This window comes from Vombatus ursinus, unplaced genomic scaffold (assembly GCF_900497805.2).
Source record: "Vombatus ursinus unplaced genomic scaffold, bare-nosed wombat genome assembly UNPS02014811.1, whole genome shotgun sequence".
In the NCBI taxonomy this organism is placed as follows: Eukaryota; Metazoa; Chordata; class Mammalia; order Diprotodontia; family Vombatidae; genus Vombatus; species Vombatus ursinus.
The window spans coordinates 19,691,897-19,713,619 of record NW_020954589.1 but is presented as its reverse complement, the minus strand read 5'-3'; the positions used below and the strand labels follow the sequence as shown (position 1 = coordinate 19,713,619).

General features: G+C 42.1%; 1 protein-coding gene across 1 annotated transcript; it reads right to left on the bottom strand.

Moving 5' to 3' along the window:
• Positions 1-1,611: 1,611 nt before the first annotated feature.
• Positions 1,612-21,301, bottom strand: LOC114053283 (C->U-editing enzyme APOBEC-2). Its single transcript, XM_027876211.1, has 3 exons — positions 21,180-21,301; positions 5,031-5,587; positions 1,612-1,775 (listed from the first exon to the last, which is right to left on the bottom strand). Exons 1-2 carry the CDS (start codon positions 21,299-21,301, stop codon positions 5,044-5,046), a joined length of 666 nt encoding a protein of 221 aa, XP_027732012.1. The 3' UTR covers positions 1,612-1,775; positions 5,031-5,043.
• Positions 21,302-21,723: the final 422 nt, after the last annotated feature.

Below are 21,723 nucleotides of genomic sequence, written 5' to 3'. Positions count from 1 at the left end.
CCTTCCAAGTGGAAAAAAAAAATTTGAATGTTAGAAGGCTTATGTATCTTGGTAAAGCACTTTAAAACTGCCTTTGAATGTAACCTTTGTACTTCAGACCTGTGTCTGGCTTATCACTTCGTTCAGATAAGAAAAAACAGTTTCAATAACTACTTAACTTTATTTGTATCTACACATAGACTTTAGGACTCCCCTGTGTAGTGTGTCTCCATTAGACTTTGGCCTTGAAAGCTAGACAGGCCCATGGTTGCACATAGCTGTTGTACTCAGCACTATTAAATCCAAGATTTTTCCCTGAAGTCCTACCTTCCTCATTTTTAAGGAATTCAGGGTTGATTTGCATTTGGGAGAGTCTCATTGGTTTTTGCCATGAGATCTACATTTGTGTCAGCAAGTACGGCCTGGGGATGAATGGAGTCAGGAGCAGTGATGTGATAAAATGTTTGCCATTTGCAAATAGTACGTGGGTCAGATTCCTTTGGCTTATCGCACTTCAAAAGTAGAGAAAGGAGACAGGACCTTGATTTCAAAATGAGGAATGTTATTCCTGGAAACCTGGCCAAGGTTAGGAAAACACCAAGAATTCACACATAGTTTATTTTTATAGGTTTCGTGTCCTGGAGAAATGGGTATTGTGACACTGATTTTCACATGTTAGCTGCTCTGTAAATGATTTAATTTTCATCTCACTGTGTGGGAATTCCTGACTTTTCTAGAGTCAGCAAAGTCAGCTGCTTAATCAATATGGTAATTAGGCTTTGGACTTCTTGGGGATCAAGATTTCACTTTTCTTTTGTTTCATACCTGATCTTTGTTTTCACAGAAGGTTGAGGGAGAAAGATAATTTAATAACATAATTGTATCCAGAAGCCAGCCTGAATATGGGGTAAAAAAAACCCCAAAAAACAACCTTTCTATGGAGAGGAAAGACACCAGTAGAAAGACTGTGTAAGGAGACATTATGTTGCTGGAGCAATTGCTAATTTAAGCCTTCTATTATGTTTTAGTATGAACTGATTCAGAGGCAGAGTGATGTAGTGGAGACAGGGCTGACCTTAGAGTCAGAAAGACCTGGATTCAAGTCCTGCCTCTTCACAAATACTAGCTTTATGACCGTAGATAATAATTCACTTAACCACACTTAGCTACTCTAATAATAATGCACAAATTTACTCTAAATTACTCTAATAATAAAATACACAAATTGCTGAGCTACCTCTGTGGAAGGATTTTCTGCACCAGTGAAATCACAGGTTGAGAAAAAAAAAAAGTTGGTTCATATCCTCAGACTTGAGTTTCTACCCTGTAATGGGCTGTGTTCTGCTGTTTGTAACTCCATCAGTTTGCATGAGAAATAAAAAACACAACATTATTCTCTTTTGATAATGATCACTGGTTTTCTCTTTTAAAAAAGTTTCTTAACATTACAAAACACATTGCTGGACATATTTCTAAGATGTGCACCTTGGGTCTGAGGATATTTGGTTTATGATGCAGCCTTTTGGGGAGTGACTATAACTGTTGCCTAAACAATTAAATTTTCACTTTTGCTGCCCCGCCCCCACTTCCCTCCCCCCCACCCACGAGCAACTTTAACAAAGAGGGGCACAGCTTAAATTAATTGCAGCACAGGGAGTGTATTTTTAGTCCGTTAGGGGCCTGTCTGATGAGGTTGACTTGGATATGGTCTGGCTCCAAGTGGTATTAGGAAGCCACAGGCATGTCCCAGATGGCTGTGTATGTCACTGATGTCTTTTGGAGGTGACAAGCTAGCCCTAGGGAAAAGATAGAGAAAAAACATTACTAGAGGCTAACTCTGCTGGTCCAAAATAAGAATTTCTTTCAGAGTTAACAATACCATTCCCATTAGAGCTAGTCCCTTGAATCCCCTTCATAATGTCTTGAGATTTCTGGTTTGCTTTTTGGCTGAGCTCCTTTCTTCCCCTCATATTTATGATAGAAAATGCAAAGAGAACCAGTGTTAGCCATTTCTAATCTTGAATGAAAAATTTTGTTGTGTTTTTCAAAACCGAGTAAGAAACTTGCAACAAATCAATGCTGAAACAGATGCTTGTTTTCCAGGACTATTGGTTCAGCCATGTTGATCCTTTAACCACTTAATAATTATGATTACCCTTTCAGTAACAGGATCAGCTCAAAAGAAGGGAGCATTTTTAATCAATATAGATAATGCTGTTACACAGACTAATCACTAAATGTTTGGTAACTTGAATAACCTCCAACTACTCTGGATTCAAAAATCATTTCTCTCTGACCTAGGAATGACTATTTCTCCTAGACTCTCTACCCACAGACCTACTTTCTGATTAGTTATACCAATAACCAAAACCCCTAATTAGCCATGGCCTGGTGGTTACAGATAATCAGAAGGTGATCTCAAAATCTATTTTGAAATGCTTTTAGTGATTATTTTTGAGGCAAACTTAACTGTTTTCTTAGGCCAAAAAAAAAAAATTAGCATGTATTCCCTGAACATATAATAATTGGACCTCAGGAGGTCCAAGAAACTGTAGAATGATAAAGGCAAAAACAAGCAGGGTTTTAAAAATTGTTATAAATAATCCATGTGTGCACTGTCATACTTACAGAGGCATATACCAATAACTTTCTGGCTAAGCATATTTTTAAAAGGCCCAACAATGGGGCAGCATGGTATAGTGGATAGGGTGCTGGGCTTGGCCTCAGCCACTTTACTAGCTGTGTGACCCAGGACAAGTCATTTAACTTCTCAGAATCTCAATTTCTTCATCTTTGAAAGGGGATTGGACTAGGGTCTCTTCAAGATCTCAAACTGGGATCCTATGAGCACTCTGCCAACTTGTCCTTTCCCAAACTCTTCAGCCACCTACATATTGCCACTTGACCACCTGGGCTCAGGATTTATTTTTCTAATTACTTGGATGGTGAAGTCAAAGGCACCATCTAAAACCGGAGAATTGCTTTAAACTTAAAATCAAGTAAAAGGGTCCAATTTCTGGTGAGGAGAGCAGGGTAGAAACCCCAGGCTGTGGATTCAATACAGCTCAATTTGAAAACCCTCTCCTAGTTTTCTAAAGGCCTTTAAACATTTTATTTAGTGGCCAGATCCCTCTCCATTTGCATTTCCCACTAAATTTAAGCAGTTTCAAGATTTTTTAAAAATATCATTTGAAAGAGTATTTTACCATTAAGGTATGTATCAGGTACACAGAAAACACTGGATCTTGGACACTGAAACATCCTCACTGATAGCATCCTAAAACATCTCAAACTAACATGAAGAATGACATAGGGGAAAGAACTGCTGATAAATACCTAAGGTAAAGTAATATAAAAGTCAGGATGTCTTCCAAGGCCTTTTCTCAATGGTTGGATGATTGTGACCACCCACCCAGAGCCTGGCAAAGGGATTCAGTGAATATTACATCGAATTCCTAAGGTTGAAAATTAGAGCAGAACAAACCCAGAAATGTGTAGAAAAGGATCCATTAATCTCCCAGAGGGCACTCAGTCTGTTTTTGTTAAGGATCTAATTCACCCTCAGCAAGAGGCCAAGTTGGCCTTAATTGTGTCCTAATTGGCTGTTTAAATAGCTAATCCTCCCTATCACAACTACTCTTCCAGTTTTTTTTAATCTCTTCTTGACAACTGTAGGGGTCTGACTTGATGCTGCAACTAGTTTGATAAACACGTCATCTTAACCAACCACATTTCCTGCAGAGCATAGCTTATTGCCATCCCAAGCTCCTTTTCTTTCAGCACCTTTTCATGGGCTTTTACTGAGGTGTTTCTTGACAAAAAGTAAATGATTCTTGCATTATACATCTAAATGCCATTCATAAATCTCCTTTAAAATAATTTTATAATTGTTTGTGTAGAAACACCAAAGCCAAAGAAATATTAAAGTCAAACCTCTTGTGGGACTTGAAAAATTATTTAGAAATTAAAACATTATTCCTCGAAGGGAGAGAAACCTGCTAAAGAGAAGTAAGAATAATGAAAGGGTAGCAGCAGCAGTGTGCTTTTGAAGGGTTCAGGTTTTTAATAGACATGAGACAAAAAAGGTAATCTGTGGATTTAAATGCCTTCTCTGATGTTTGCTCTAATAACAAAATTCAGCCCTCATATCCCCCCTCCCTTTTTTTTTTTTTGGCCATAGAAAATGCACTTCCCACCCTACCAGGGCTTTGGGTCCCAACTCTAGGATCCCTAGCCAACTTCAGCTATATCTCCTGGGGTGTGGGGAAATTATTTTGATTATGAGATCATAGATTTAGACATGGAAGAGATCTTAGAGGTTATCTAATCCTATCCCCTAATTTACAGAGGAGGAAATTGTGTCCTTAGAGAAGGGAACCAAGATATGTAGATATAGTGGGATGAGACCAGTTTGCACAAATCAACCAAGGCATACCAATACCATCAGGACTAGTTGTGCCCTAGTTAAAGCCCTCCATAGGACAACTGGAGCTCCCTTCCTACCTGTTCATTCATTCAAAAAACATTTGTTAAGCTTCTTGTATGTTCCTGACTCTGTGCTAAGTGCTGGGCATACAAAAAGAGGTAGAAGACAGTCCCTGACCTCAAGGAGATTAAAATCCAATAGGGGAAACAACGTGCAAACAAATATATTCAAAGCAAGCTATAAATCGGAAATAATATTATGATGTATAATAATAATGAAATAATTAACAGAGGGGAAGGCACTAGGATTAAGAAAGGTTGAGGAAGACTTCCTGTAGAAGGTGGGATTTTAGTTGGGACTTACAGGAAGTCAAGGAGTTCGGTAGTCAGAGTGAAAGATGGAAATCATTCCAGGTGTGGGGGACAGCCAGAGAGAATGGCCAGAGCTAAGAGATGGAGTGTCTTATGTGTGGAACAGCCAGGAGGCCAGTGCTACTGGACTGAAGAGTACACATTGGGGGATGAGGTACAAGAAGGAGACTGGAAAGGTCGTAGGGGACTAGGTTATGGGTTCCTATTCCCCAAGCCCTGGCCCAGATGAGGCTTAAGGGAGAAGGCAGACTTACATGTGAAGGCAGTTCAGTGCAGGACCTCAGCCAGCTTCTCCTCATAGTAAAGGAAGTTCTCTTGAATGTCCTCCCAGGGTACAAAGGCCTTCGACTCTCCCTCTTCTTGCTCCACAAAATTCTGCCACACGTATTCGAAGTCCTGGGGCTTCATGATGCGTAGCTTGCATCCCGCTTCCTTCAACCTCTTCAAGGCAGCCTTGATCTCAGGATCCTCCCACATGAAGAGACGACCCACCAGGAGGAGCATCCTAAGATTCTTGTTTTTGCTCAGAGTGCTCGAGATGCGGTCAGCACAGGCTGCGCAGGGGCTGGAGGAGACATACCAAGTGACGTTGTAGCGAAGGGCAGGGTCAAAGGTGGGCACGATGGTTTTGAAGAAGGCGTCTTCTGCATGGGCTGCCGCATGCTCATCCTCCAGGTAACCCCGGGACATCTGGCCTGGGCCGTCCTTGCCCTGGACTTCCACCACATAGCACAGGAAGGTCTTGTTCCGCCCAGAGCTGTACTCCACATTCCTGAATTGAAACTTAAAGAAATTGACAGGAAGTCGTTCCCTAAAGGTGGGGAAAAGAGGGGAAAAAGAGATGAGGTGGGCCATTGGGTGAGATTTTTGTTTCGAAGAATAGCCAGCTAAAGATCAATACCATGGAGAGCCTGGCTAACCAGCATCGCACCCCCTGGCCAAAAAAATCAAGAATTATAGGATTTCAGAATTGGAAGAAACTTGAGATATTATGTTACAACTCCTCAAATTAGACAAAGAAACTATAAAATTGCACATTTATGCAGTATTTTTTTTAAAGGTTTGCAAGACAATTTCCTCATACCAACCCTGTGAGGTGGGTAGTATAAATATTAAACTATGATTTTACAGGTGACTGAACTGAGGCACAGACATTACACAACTTACGTGTGTCAAATCCTGGACTCAAATACAGGCCTTCTGACCTCAGCACCCCATTCACTAATCTAAGCTGCCTCCCAGCTTTCAGCAGATTCCCTACTAATGGGACACATTCCTGCCCTCACTAAAACGCCAACAAATGAGAAAAGCAACAAGAGTGACCCCAGCATGAGGGGCTGAGATGAGTGTAGTTTGTACACAGTTTTATCCCACTAAGAAAACAGACCAAACTCCCATACAAACCTCCCATCCAAAGCCATCTGGGGCTAATTCCTAATTTTCTCTTGACTCTAGGTGGTGAATTCTGGGCATATAATAAGTATGGAATTCACAAAACTACATTTTCTTCTTACCTTACTAGTGTTCATTTATCCATCTCCTCTTACATCCATTTACCAAAAGCCTCAGGTAAATTGTCCATTTTCACTTCGAACTCCATTCTTCTTCCACCACAGTCATTTCTTTTTAAACATGGTGTAGAAGAAAATGAGGTGACTTTTGATGAGTCTTGCAGATAAACTTGCAAGAATTCTCCTTACCTATCTTTCCCTTTTCCTTGCTTTTATCCTAATCACTGTTACTTAATCACTTTGGTGGACAGAAGTAGTCAACATTCAACTCTGTTATCATCATCATTGTTATTAATAATTACTAATTATTATGAAAAATAGAAATAATACCTTGCATCCAAATACCTTAACTCTTTACATCATGGTGGGAAATAGGAACTACAGTTATTTTGCAATATCTTGATGGACTAATCCTTGAACTATCTGGTGGCCAAATATTATGAAGTTCCTAACTCCTACTGAAGGAGAAATGAAATATAATAAACTAGAAAGGATACAGTAAAGTGGATGGTCTCATTTACTGTTGTAACAACTACTTTTTATCCTTAGATAGGAGATCCTGCAGTTTTTTTTTTCCTAAAAGGACTTCTTTCACAATTGTAAGAGTACTTGGTCACTTCCCCTTGTCTCCTTCCCTTGAACAGAGAATATTTTTTATAATAAATCTTGCTGGTTGCATTACAATGATTTTGCTTTTCTCCCTTAACTGATCCCCCCTACTCTACTTCTCCTTATGTGAAATGCTTTTCTAATCTATCCTTAGTTGCCACAAAATGCTGCTGATTGTGTACTCTAAGCAGACCTAAAAGGTTATAAAAACCAGATCTATAACCTAAGAAGCTTCTTTTAGTGAGAGTAGCCTTCCTTAGCATGCTAATAAATTTCTTTGTTTCTAATTTGACTTCCTATATTTGACTCATAATCATTACATCCTCCATTTACTGGTACACCTCTCCTAAGAGGTTCCATTCTTCCCAGTCAAGAGAATTCCTTGACAATATACTTGATCTCACTTGCACTTTTTAACAACCTTGTGAGTGACTTATCCAAAGTCAAACAGCTACCTCTCTAATAAAATATTTATTGAGGAAGTGCCTACAGTATGTCCAGAACTGTGCTAGATGCAATGGAGGATGCAAAAGAAGAATGAAAAACAGTTCCTACCTTCAAGGAGCTTATAATCTAATCAAGGAAGATAAGACATACACGAAACAGAACAATATGAGACAGCATCTAATTAAGGGCTAAATTGTTTAGACTTCAAGCAGTAGTATGGAGAGAGTCTTGGAATCTGGGTTCAAGTACCAGCATTGCCGATAACTAATTATCACTCATTAGTGGACAAGTCATTTGTATCTGGGCCTCAGTTTCTTCCTTTGTACAATGAGGGGGTTGAACTAAGATGACCTCTAAGGTCCTTTCCAGTTTGAAATCCATGATCCTATTGTGACCTAATTTGAAGTAGCAATTACTCAAACCACTGGCAAACCTGCAGGGAAAACTTTGGTGCTCCCAGATACTGATGACCTAAGGGATGAGCCATGGATGCCAAAGACTGGGGTGAAAGCTAAATAACCCCCTGTAGAAACCATGCCCTCCCTTCCCCCACTGAAACTCAAGTTTCCATGTTCCCTCATGTCAAGCTAATTTTCCACTATAGAGATAAATGACTGTGGGGGCCCAGCCCCTGGGATTCCTCAGTACACTATACTTAGCTCCCTAAGCCCCTCTGTCCCTGGACCAGAGGTGTTTATTATTTACTTAACATTTCAAAAGAATGGGGACTCTGATGAGGTCCCTGTCCTGGAGCCCACTCTTTACCACAGCACAAGGTCAGACTCACCCCGAGCTACCAACCCTTTAGCAGGTCTAAGATGAATCATTAGGCTTGGCAGCTAAATAGAAGAACTTTGGAACAATGGAAAGAGGGGGATTTGGGGTCAGAGGACCTGGGTTTGAATCTTAACTCTACTACTTACAACCAGCAAGACTTTGGGCAAGTCACTTACATTCTCTGGACCCCAGTTCCTCATTTCTGACCTAAGGTGGTGAATTAGATGTCCTGTAATATAATTTCCATCTTGAAATCTATGCTTTTATGATCCTATTCTTCCTCTCTTTTCCATCAAACCATGGATCTGTTCCCTTTCAAACCAATCTGAAAACCTCCTTCCCAAGACCCTCATCCTACTCGTAGCCATAGAGCTGACTTAGAGCTTAAAGGGACCATAGATGATCACTAGATAACCATAGAGTCATGTAATCCACACCCTCCCCCCCACTTTTCAGATAAGGAGATAGGCCCAGAAAGGCTATTATTTAACCAGTGTCACACAGGTGATAAGTGCCACAGCCAGGATTTTAATTGAAGCCCTTTGACTCCAGATCATATCTTTATTCTTTCTCCCTTTATCATTTAATTGCTCTGTTGGACAATATTCATTTGAGGTCACTTCCATGTTGCTTGCTACGTTGTCTTACATCTGTTTTCTGCTTATGAACCTTTTCCCCCTCAGGCTGGGAACTCTCTATAGAAAGGAACCTTGTTTCCCCAGAATGGCTTTTATAGGACTCTCCACATGGAGGATATGCAATAACTCTTGACACATTGTCCCATGTAGCAGAATATACAGAAGGTTTGGGTCCCTAAGCAAAAATTTCCAGGAAGGTCCATAACACATATGTTTTCTTAACTTTGAAGTAAGCAGATCTCCAAACTAATTCCAAAAGGCTATAATCTCTCTTGCTTCTCTACTTTCTATTCACTACCACTACCTTAGTCCCTCATTACCTCCCAACTGGCTGATAACAATAGCTTCCTTACAGATCTTCCCATTTCAACTCTTCCTCCTGTCCTGCTCCTTCTCCCTCCCATCAATCTACTGGGGCTGTCAGGTTAACTTATGGACAAATCTAATGCTATCATTCCTCCTCAAAATCTATCAGTGACTCCCTACACGAATAGAATAGAATCTGCTTGGCCTCCCACTCAATGTTCTCCATAAACTGGCACCAGTCTATTTTTTCTACCCTTGCTTTCTTTAACTTCTATGTAAGTTACTCTCTAGCTCAGTCTCCTTGTGCTGTCCTGCCTCCATGCCTATGTTCACGGCCTTCTCTACCCCTGCCCCTCTTCTCTTACCTCCCTCTGTTGAAATCACAATCCAACTTTTCTTTGAAATTTTCCCTGAACCCCACTGGTGGCTAGCAATTCTTTTCTTCTTAGACCTCAAATAGAGCTCTTTTAGGGATTTACTGTGCTTATCAAATGGTGTAGTCTAATAAGCAGAGTGCTTGACTTGGAATCAGCAAAGAACTGGGTTCCAATCCTGCCTTTGACACTAACCTTGTGACTGCTGGCAAGTCACAACTCCTCTGAACCTTCATTTCCTCATCTGTAAGATGGGGACATTGATACCTATAATGCCTGGTTCTCAGAGTTGTTATGAAGATCAAATGAGATAATGTTATATAGAGTGCTTTGTAAAACTTAAGGCAATATATAAATTGTTAACAAGGTTTTTTATCAAATGGGTGTTATCTGTGTGACAGTTAGCATAGCAAAGTGGAAAGATAACTGAGACTATTACCCAACAAGTATTTATTAAATGTTTACTGTGTGTTGGGGCAAGAGTGCTAAGTGCTGGGGATACAAAGAAAAAGCAAAAACAGTCCCTGCTCTCATGAAGCTTACATTATAATGGGGGAGACATCATATACAAATCAGTGCATATAAGACAGAGTAGATGGAAGGTAGCTTTAAAGCACAGAGGTCACTAGTAGCTTGAGACCAGAAAAGTCTTCCTGGAGGAGGTGGCACGTGAACTGAGTCTTAAAGAAAGCTAAGGAATCTAAGAATCAGAGGTTAGAAAATAGATCATTTCTAGCAGGGGCCACAGCCAGGGCAAAGGCATAGAAATAGGAGATGGGAGGAATAGCACATAGGCCCATGTGGCTGGACTATGGGGTTTGTAGAGTAAAAAGTTAATGACTTCAAAGACTGGAAAGACAGCAAGGGGCCAGCCAGACTGTGAAGACCTTTAAGTTCCAAAACAGCAGAGTTTATATATAATCTTACTGGTAATAGAGAACCATTGGAATTTCTTGAGTAGGAGTTGGTCAGGGTGGGGTGGGGGTAGGGGTGAGGTGACGTGGTCGGATAGGCTTTAGGCAGATGACTCTGGCAGCAGTGTGGAGCACTGGTATCAAACTCTAATTGAAATGGAGGCCACTAAACTACATATAAGGATCCCTGTGGACTACATATTGACATAGTTTTAAAATGTAATATTATTTATGTTTCATTGATTTTTATTTATTTTTTTAAATATCTCTCAATTACACTTTAATCTGGTAAAGACAGTTGGGTGTATTTTGGGCAACAGGCAGTCTACAAGTAGAATGTTTGACACTATTGGTATGGAGGATGGGTTGGAGTAGGGAGAGGCTTGAGGCAGGGCGTTCAATTAGCAGGTCTTTGTCTAGGTGAGAAATGATGAGGATATGGACAAGGGTGATGGCTATGTTTGTGAGAGAGGGTGTGTATGAGAAATGGAGAGAAAGAAATTGCAAGATTTGTCAGTTTATCAGAAATGTGAGCTGAACCAAGGAAACTGAGTCAAGATTTACTCTGAGCTTACTGAAGCTGGCTGGCTAAAAAGGTGGTGGAGCCCTGTATAGTGGTAAGAAAGTCTGGAAGAAGAATGGGTTTATGGGAAGAGAGATAATGACCTAGATTTAAGCCCTGGTTTTAATGTTCACAGTGTTAATTGTAGAATTATAAGCAAAATGGGGGAAATAATATTTGCACTACCCTACCTCATAAGGCTATTGTGGGAGGTCACTTTGTAAACCTTATAATAGTACAGAAATGTGAACTGTTTACATATATACATACACAGACACATGTATGCACACACACAACATGTATATTAGAATATATTATGCATATTATATACTATGTAAAATACATAAATATATACTCTTTGTAATTAACATATACATATAATGTTAACATATACACATAATGTTATTTTTTTTTTACATTAATGTGTATATTATTTGAGCAGAAGTTGGGGAATGCTGCTATTTATTCTTCATCACATCATTCATTTATTTATTTTATTCTTTTTTTTCCCCAAAAAAAGGTTTGGACAATTCACTTTTTTGTCCTGAGTGATTTTCATTTTCAATTTCTTGAAATGTAGCTCTGAAAAGACAGGCTTTTAAAAGCCCATTATGATTTAAATGGAGCTAGTGACTCCACCTTAAAACCCAAATCACTCTGGCTTTCATTGAATTGCCAATAATAGCCCTAACTCAAGCCTGGTAGCTCATTGTTTAGATTTTGATGGCTTAGGATAAGTGTAAATAGCAATTGTTTTCCGTTCTAGCCAGAAATTCTGAGGGTCTTCCCTTCCCAGATTGATATCTTCATGGTGGTAAATTGAACCATCATTTGTCTCAATTCTTATGCAGCCCTTAGTCATTGAATGGGCACGGCCTCAGACAAACCAAGACCTGGGAAGGACCTTAATTTAGGAAGACCAAGGTCATCCATTGAATCCTGGGCCATCTACAGTCTTGACCTTTGTCTTGGTACTGTACTTTGATAACTCTGGAGGAGAGAGCAAGGCTGCTGACTCTGCTCAGCTCTGTCCCATTCATATCCAATTCACTTGCTAATCATGACATTACCCTCTTACTATTATTGGTCCTCTTTGAGAACGAAGGACAAACTACAAAACATATATATAATGTTTATAGAACATGCATATCTATTCTATATTACATACACTATATTTAATGTACATGTAAAATACCTGTGTGTATATAGTATATGTAAGAGAGGAATATGGAGAGTGGAAAAGGCATTGTATTTTTTGCTTTAACTCTAACTTACTCTTCATTTGCATTTTGCTTCTTCTTTGACATAATTTCCCCTCATTCCACCCCCCAGTGCAGGTCAGAGCAATCTCAGTAATTGAGTAAATCCCTTAACAGGATGAGTGGCTGTGCTTTCACAAGTCCTGCAGGTATTTCCTGCAGAGTTTAGAGGATTTAGCCAAAGCAAGTGTTAAATGCACAAATGTTTTGTAAATTATTCATGACTAAATTAATAGAACTTGCAGAGTTCCCTATCACTTTGACTTTCTTCCATCCCAAAGATTTTGCCAGATAAAATTCTCAAGCAGAGAAAGCTAATTTGTTCCAGCCTGGTACTAGATGCTAGATCTAGAGATGAGGTGCCCAGCTTGAAAAGAGCCCTCTACTCTACTGGAATGCTGAAACCTAGCTTCCCTGAGCACAAGGAAGGAACCCAGAGAAACCAGAAACCAGAGGAGAGAAGAAAAGGTCAGCCCTCTATTAATACCCAATTTACTCCTCACTCCAGCATCAGACTCCTCTCCTGCTTAGTGAGTGCGCTATACCAGATGTTGCTACAGAGGAAACTATTTCAAAAGAAGAACAAATCATAGAAGTCTTGACCCTTGATTCTCCTGAGGGCTGGGAAGCTAGGACAGCTTGGCTTTTCTTGGGGTATCTTGACCAAAGGAACATGAAGGGTGAAAGAGATGCTGCCTACCGTCAGTCAATAAACATTTATTAAATGTCTACTACATGCCAGGCACTGTACTAAATGCTAGTGACATAAAGAAAGTTCACCATCTAATTAGGGGCTTCTCTTGAAACCAAGGCATCCAGGTTCTGGAGGTCAACATTGGGGAGATGGAAACAGGTCAGAAAGACAGCTAAAATGTCTGAAAGGGGTACTAAAGTTTCCCTATAGAAGAGGTTCTTAATCTGGGATCCTCAAGAGGTCTTGTGGATAGATTTCAAGTGGTCTATGATTTTGAATGGGAGAATAAATTTATCTTCATTTCAATGTAATTGGTTTCCTTTGTAATCCTATGTATTTTATTTTATGCATTTAAAAATATTGTTCTGAGAAAGGGTCCACAGGTTTCATCAAATTTCCAAGAAGCTCATGACATAACAAAAGGTTAAGGAGCTCCCCTCTATTGGGTGATTTTTTTTTTAGTCGTAATATAATGGTCTCAATTATTTCCTCCTAACAGAAGAAAGCAGTGACACAGATAATCCAACAGTATATATATTTCTTTCTTTGCAGTAGTAGTAGAATTCTCTACCTAATTTTCACATTTACTTATGCAAACCCTTTCAGCACATATTTTACTTCTAAAATACTGAGTGCAGAGGAGGAAGAGATGGGTATGAGAGAGAGAGAAGGAAGGGATAAAGGAAGGAATTGTTATGAGAAACTTTACCAGCTGCTGATGCTGATGTTATGAATCTAGTGTCCTAGGATGCTGCAACCAAGAGTATGATTCTCCCCTGTTGTCGTTGTTCAGTCATGTCCTACTCTTTGTGACCCTATTTGGGGTTTTCTTGGCAGAGGTACTGGAGTGGTTTGCCATTTCCTTCTCCAGTTGATTTTACAGATGAGGAAACTGAGGCAAACAGGGTAAAGTGACTTGCTTTGGGTCACACAGTTAGGAAGTGTCTGAGGCCAGATTTGAACTCATGAAGATGAGTCTTCCTGATTCCCAAACTAGTGCTTTATCCACTGCACCACCTCACTGCTTAGTCAGGAGAACTTGACACTCTTAAACAATTCTTTAGGCACTCTTCTATTTACTTTGAACAAATAGAATCTAGGATGGAAAGCTGGATGGCTGCTTGTCAGATGCTTTGTAAAAGAGGCTTCTTGGTCACATACGAGCCAAACTAAATGACTTCTCATGTCCTTTTCAGTTCTGAAATTCTGTGATATAGACAGGCTAGTGTTTTGAGGTGGGGCATCAAGGTGGTGCAGTGATAGAGCGCCATGCCTGGAGTCAGGAAGATCTGAGTTCAAATCTGGCCTCAGACACTTACTAGCTGTATGACCCTGGGCAAGTCACTTAACCTGTTTGCCTCAGTTCCTCATCTGTAAAATGACCTGGAAAAGCAAATGGCAAACCACTCCAGTATCTTTGCCAAAAAGCCCCAAAATGGGGTTATGAAGAGTCAGACAAGACTGAAATGACTCAACAACAAAAGTGTTCTGATCAATCTTATATAGTACCTCCAGCTATGATAACCAGTTGCTCTTGATAATCAAAACATGTCCTCAAAATTTGAGGGTTGTGTTATTCTGTGGTGGAAGGGGACACGTGAATAAATAAAACATCTTTTTCCAATCTTAGGAGAGATCTTAAAGGTCTAGTTCAATGCCCTCATTTTACAGATGAGGAAATTGAGTCCCAGAGATAAAGTTACTTGTCTAAGTTCACATAACTAGTAAGTAGCTGAGCTGGGATTTGAATCCAGGTTATTTAGGCTCCAGATTCAGCCCTCCTTCCACTTCAGCAGTATTTGTCATTGTACTAGGCCCTTGGAAGGATACAAAGTTGGCCTTTGCCTTAGAATGGTGTACAGCATGTATCCAGATAACTCCAAAAGAAGCTAAAATATGATAAATTAGGTTCTATAATATGATAAATACGATATATTGGGGAGGACTGAAAGGGAGGAGAGATTGGGGAAGGGCACATTCCTTAAGGCACCACTTCCTAGGAGCACATACCAGCATGTTGGGAGTAACAGAGGTTACTTGCCACACAGAAACATGGGTGGCAGTGGGATTAAACATTTGTGGCAGGAAGAAAATCCCCAAGTTACACATGGATCATTGAAAGTTACCTAGTTTCAACTCTCTCTTTTTCTCTCCATCCCCTTAATGCCTCCACTAGATTTGCTCCCAAAACAGAGGGGAGGAAAGAAATCAACATTTATTAAGTGCCTGCTATGTGCCAGGCACTGTGCTAAGTGCTTTACAAATATTATCTTGTTGTTTTTTTTCTTTTCTTTCCAGTTTCCCCTTCTCTCTCTTCTCCTGTCCCTCCCCATCATCAGGGGAAGATGCTTGTGAGAGATTTAAAGAACTTGTACGTATTTGTAAGAGCGTATGTATGTTCCAAGTGAGAGCCTGGGAGGCATCTTAAGCTTGCTTTCTTTCCTTGTAAAGGATCACCTCTGCCAGCTGCTCTTTTAGATGAGCCATGGAGGGAAGGAGGATGCTTGTCCTAGTAAATATATCTCCATTAGCCCACAGGGCAGTCCAGGTTTGGAGAGAATGAGACAAAATTATCCTTGCCAATTGTCTAAGACCTTAGAGTGAGACTGGGAGAGGGAGAGGGTCCTGCCTCAAATCTCTCCCCACTCACCTCAGTTGTCAAAATGACTTTCGTAAGGCTCAGAGCTGACCTCGTCACACCTACTTGATAAATTCTAAAATCACCTTCAGGATCAATTGTAAAATACTCTGTCACTCAAAGCCCAAAGCCCTTCATAAGCTGCCCTCGACCCCTTCTGGTCTTCTTAAACCTTCTTATACCTCTTTCTTTCTATGTCTGCTTTGATCCAATGACACCGCCCTCCTTGCAGTTATTTGAATAAGATAATCTATCTTCCAGCTCTGGGCCTTTTCATTGGCTATTCCCATGGCTGGAATGTTCTCCATCCTCATCTCTGCCTCTTGGCTTCCTTCATGTTACAGATAAAATCCCACCTTCTACAGGAATCCCCCTTCAATTCTAATGCCTTCCCTCTGTTGGTTATTTCCAGCTTACATATAGTTTGATTGTACATGGTTGTTTGCATGTTGTCTTCTCCATTAAACTGTGAGATTCTTAAGAACAGGAATTGTCTTGACCTTTCTTTGCATCTCTAGTGCTTAGGTCAGTGCCTAGTACATAGTAGGTGCTTAATAAATGTTTATTGACTGATAACCATTCAGGAAGATTATGCCGGTGGAAGTTTAGAAAACCCTGGAGACCTCAGAGACCAGGAATTGGAAAGAAAACAGAACAAGGGAGAGAATGAACATTTCTTAAGTGCCTGTTATGTGCCAGGCACTGTGCTAAGAACTTTACAAATACCTCATTTTAGCCTCACAACATCAGAACACTGGATTTGGAAGCTGGAAGCTTTGGGTTTCACTCCTAGCTCCATTACTTGTCACCTGTATGACTGTACTCTGGTCACTTCCCTTCTAAGGGCCTCTACTTCCTCATTTGTAAAAAGAGTAGGTTGGACTAGATTAGGGGTAGGGAACCCGTGGCCTGGAGGCCACATGCGGCCCTCTAGGTCCTCCAGTGTGTCCCTCTAGGTCCTCCAGTGCGGCCCTCTAGGTCCTCCAGTGTGGCCCTTTGACTGAATCCAAACTTCACAGAGCAAATCCCCTTAATAAAGGATTTGTTCTGTAAAACTTGGACTCAGTCAAAAGGCCACATCCAAGGACCTAGAAGGCCACATGTGGCCTTGAGTCCACAGGTTCCCCACCCCTGGACTAGATAATCTCTAAAGTTTCTGAGGTCTTTTTTAGACTCTAAAATCCCATGATCCCTTGACCTTTCCTTGGAGAAGGTGAGCTTTGCTATGGAGGGAGGCGACCTGACCCATCTGTGCTTTCCCGTGGCCTCTTGCCCCACTGCCTGCTTGACTGCCTCTCTGGGGATTTTGGAGGGAAGATGTTGGTGTCCAGCACTGGAGGTGAGATATCCTTATATTACAGTGAAGGTAAATGCCTGTGTCCTCCCCTTTTCTCTAAGTTTCTGCTTACTTCTGCCCCTGCTCAATAATCCTTTCATGAAGGAGGCCAAACAATCAGTCTAGGGTGAGAATCAGGATTCATGTAACTGAGGGGCCCAGTTTCCTCTGTCATGGAAAAGAACCCCTCACTTCCTCATCTCCTGGGGTAACGAAAAATGTAGATTGTTCCCTAACTACTTCTATCCAGAACAAAAAGGAACCCGGGAAGGTTCTCTGAAGTGGGGTGAGTATACTCCATGGCCTTGTGAAATCAGTATAGCAGAGTAGAACTTCGATTTAGAAGGAACCTTAGTAATCACTCAGTCAGTCAAACAGCCTGGTGCTTTGATGTCAAGATCATCTCCTGTTAGAGGTAACTGGTAGGGCAGTGGGCCTGGACTTAGGAAGACCTGAGTTCCAATCCAGCCTCAGGCACTTACTAGCTGTGTGATTCTGGGCAAATCACTTTACCGCTGTCTGCCTCAGTTTCCTCAACTGTAAAATGGGAATAATAATAACACCCACCTCACAGGGTTGTTGTGAAGAGCAAATGAAGTAATATTTGAAAAAAGTTCTTAGCACAGTGCCTGGCACATAGTAGGTGCTACATGAATGTGTATTCCCTCCCTTTTTCCCTTTGTGGCAACATTGTCTCATGCACAGGTCCTCCTTCTTGAGAAGGGAACCTCTCTGGTGTCCCTAATCAAGAAGATGGGAGGCCCAAGCCTGCTGTATATCTATGTCTCCTTCCCAGGAAGCTTTCCAGCTGTCACCACTCACCTACTTCTGTGTCACCTCCTTTTAGATCCAAAGGACCAGGACTTTGCCATAGAATCAAGGCTGGATGGAGTCAGCTGGATATTTCTTCTTCCTTCTGGGCCATCCCTTTAATGTGCTCCAGGAGCCCAAAGGGCATTTGGAATTTGTGATTATGACCAGGATACTTCACTTCCTCTGTAACCTTTCTCTCATTTTTGCTGATGCATCATGACTAAGGAGATTGCTAGGGTTGCTGCTTTCATTTGCTGATGTCAGCTTTCTTCAGGTAGACACATACACTTACACACACACACACCCCAAAGATGTATGATGTACATTACTTTGGGGTGAAAGTTGTGGAGAGGCATGCCTACCAATCGTGTAACCTACAGAAGGGGAACGCACAACCATGGACTTTATCTCTGGTACTCCCCTCAGTTGTACTGTGTTCAGTCATATCTGACTCTTTATGACCCCATTTGGGGTTTTCTTGGCAAAGATACTGGAGTGGATTGCCGTTTCCTTCTCCAGCGTATACAGATGAGGAACTGAGGCAAACAGGGTTAAGTGACTTGCTTAGGGTCACACAGCTAGGAAGTGTCTGAGGTCACATTTGAACTCAGGGAGAGGAGTCTTTCTGACTTCAGGCCCAGAGCTTTATCCAGCATACCATCTAGTTGCCCCACTGTGTTCAGAGGCGACAGCAAAACTCAATGGACCAGGTAGAAATTCTCTACCAAGCTCTGGTTCTCCAGAAGCCCAAAGCTTTGTGGTACTCAGGTCTATAGTACCACTCCCACCCCACACCCCCAGGGGAACTTTTCAGTTCTCTAAAACATGCCTATATTTCCAGCCTTCTGCCTCCAAGGCTTCATACTTGTTACCTTCTGGCTCATCTGGCTCAGGGGCTGAGAAGGTGGTGGGGGGCTTATGGGGTGAGCATCAAAAGACAGATTCTCCCTCTTCTGGAGGTACCAACTCATCTGTAAATGCATTTAATCTTTCCTCTACCCTGCCACTTCTCCGTATTATTCTATTCCACCCCTGCGGGGTGGTCCTTGAAATTTTTTTCACATTATTTTATAAAAGTTCTTGGTCTGTGTCTTTTGTATGCATCCTGTCAGTCTCTGGGTTGAAGACAGGAACTCTACAGGCAAAAAAAGGTGTTTTTTTTTCTCTCTTTCTTCTGCATCTTCCTTCCTATCCTCTTTCCCATCCCTACCTTCTTTTCTTTCCCTCCCTCCCTTCTTCTGCCACCAAGAAGTCACAGGGTATGAAGTACTCTGAGCTAATCTGCCAAATCAAGTCCTAAATCCCAGAGGCCCCTCAAGGGGTCTGACCTGAAGAGTCGCCTTTGACTTGGGAGCTTGCTGACCTCAGTGACACAGAGGTTGACAAGTGAGGAGGGGTACAAACATCCCCTCCTCTTCATACCTCCCAGGACAGATGGACAGTGACACCTACAGGCTATCTCAGAGCTGGTTGACCCAGAGGGGCCCCAGGGGACAAATTCCTACATCTGTTGCTTGTTTGTCTGGAGTGTGGAAAGGAAACACGTAGGGTTTCTCACTGTTCAATTCAGAGCTTTCTATTCTCTCTGCTACAGATTTCTAGCTTTTCATTATTGCAAGTCTGCAATGACAGCTTCCCTTTCCCCCTAGACTGGGGATGTGAGGTGTGGAAATGGAAGGCAAGATGCTTTTTGCTTTTTTTTTTTTTCCAATGGGGAACACTGGGGTTACACAAAGGTTAAATGTGAACTTCACGCTCTTGAGGGACTTGTCTGTCACTAAGAATCGCTTATCTTTGGAGTGTGCAAATCACAGAAGAGGTGTCAGTGCTTGGTCATATCCATAGGCTAGGAAACTTCTTTCCATTGCAGTGGCAGGGACATATGTGTGTACGGCCTAGGGTTGTATACAATAAGGTGCTTGGATAGTAGGAAAGCCTCTTAATGTTCCTTCACCTCCCCCACCCCACTCACCAATGACCCTTAGCTGTTCTTTTTATTTCTTTCATTCAGGGGTATCAGTGGTAGAGGGGAGGCTCAGTTAAAGATCTAAGGGGGGCTGGGTGGGGATCTCTTGGCCAGGCTGCACCAGAGCTTTCTCTGTCCCTGGACCTGTCTGGCCCCAGCTGCTCCCCTAATCCCAGGATAAGGGTGAGATTATGTGAGTGGGCACAGGGCAGCACAAACTTGGGGGCTGTTCTTCCTCTCAGGATTCAGGATGAATCCCCCCCCCACCTACCCGAGTAAGGTTTTCCTGCCCCTGGAAGCTACTGTGCTTGTGTTTTGCCCACCATCTCTGAGACTGTGGTGCCCACTCATCTTTGAGCACTGCTCTTCTCCCCAATCTCAGAGGGAGACATTGAGGAATGGGGGAAAGATTTAAGGGGCAAGTAGAGAGCTCGCTGCTGTTCTCTCCAAGTGACAGTGAGAGATATTGAGGTGTGGGGAAGGATTTGGGGGTCAGGTACAGCTGAGCTCAGCTCTTCAAAGACCCCTGTCTTGCTCTCTCTGTCTAGCAATTTGGCAGTAGCTATAGTTAGAGGGCTAAGGAAGAGAGGAAATGAAGGGAATTTCTTGGAGTTCTATATGGAGTAGGCATGTTCTGGACAAGTCAACGGGGCCCAAATGGATGCAGAACACAGCCCCTCTTCTGCCCTGTTCCTTTTACCTGAACCTACTTCCTCTTGTCCAGGAAGCCCACTTTGCTTAGGCAGAATTGGATCCAATAACCTCCACCTCCCACCTGACCGGAATGTCCCTATGCTTCATACTGTGTGCCCTTATCTCACTGTCCTGGCTTCTCTGACCTGGACTATGTACTAGCTCCTTGCTCATGGGGCTCATGGATCACTTCTTCTCTCCCTTGGGGAAATTCACAAAAGATTTATAGGAAGAAACTAGCTCTCATTCAATTCCTGTTGTGGAATCTTCTCTTCAGAGATTAGAGCTCAGCAAACAGGGAAGGGGACAACTTTAAATGGGGCCCTGTTGAAATGTTTCTCTTTCTCTCTCTCTCTGTTCATTCACTGCCCCACCTCCCTGCCAAGATTAGAGATAGTAGTTTCCAAGCCTCTGCTATTCCTTTCTCTCTTGAATCCTTTAAAAGGATTAAAAATAAAACAGACAAAAATACCAACCAAACCTGACCCCAGCAAATAACTCTCTGGAGGAGTCTTACCTGATTTGAGATTGCTACCTCAGACACTTGTGAAATAAATTCTTAGTAAACCTTGAAGACTATATAAATGTGTTATTATTAGTAGCAAGGACACAAAGAAGCCCCTTATCTCTCAAGGCTGATGTCCTAACATCCCAAAATGGACATATTAAAAACACTTATGCCTTAGTCTGGATTTAATGTCTACATTCCAACCCTAATTTCAGGGCACAGTCTAGCCAATTCCTCCCTAATTCTCCCCTTCTCAACTCTGGTCAGCCTCCACCACCTTTCCCAAGGCCTCACACTCATCCGGAAAATCTTCCTCCTACCTCACCCAGAGAAGAGTAGCCAACAACCTGTCTCTTACCCTGTGACAATCTCAAAGGGCGGTAACTCGATCAGCTCCTTCAATTTCTCAGGGTCATCCAGGTTCTCAGAGTCCCCCTCTCCATTTTGAGGAGCAACAGCAGCCTGTTCTTTCTCAGCCATTTGGGGGTGGGCTGTAGAAGTCACCGCACCGAAGAGTCTGGGGCTTGGGGGTTGGCCAGGCCGCTGACAGGGAGCTAGCTGGGCTGGTGGGCAGCAGCTGTCAACAGCTAAATCAGGCTGAGAATAACAGGAGAGATCTGGGGCTCTCTGAGCTCAACGTCCCCGGCCCCTCTGTGGCACAGGCCTTATAACCAGTGCCTTCCCTCCCCCACTCTTTTTTTAATTGAGTGACGAATATGTTGCAGTGGGGGGAGTGGAAAATCTTGGCCATTGGAATCCCCTATTTATCAGTAGGTAGAGACAGAAAGTTGGCAGGTCAGATGCCCTGGCCTTCCTCTCTCCGATGCCTCCCTCATCCCACTCACTACCTTGCTCTACTCCAGCATTATGCTTATATTCATCAACTCCCTGCTCCCACAACC

Coding starts and splice junctions, on each gene's coding strand:
- LOC114053283 (XM_027876211.1), bottom strand. CDS start 21,301: ATGGCTGAGAAAGAACAGGCTGCTGTTGCTCCTCAAAATGGAGAGGGG. Junction 5,588..21,179: donor CCCTTTGAGATTGTCACAGG/GTAAGAGACAGG, acceptor CCCCACCTTTAG/GGAACGACTTCCTGTCAATT.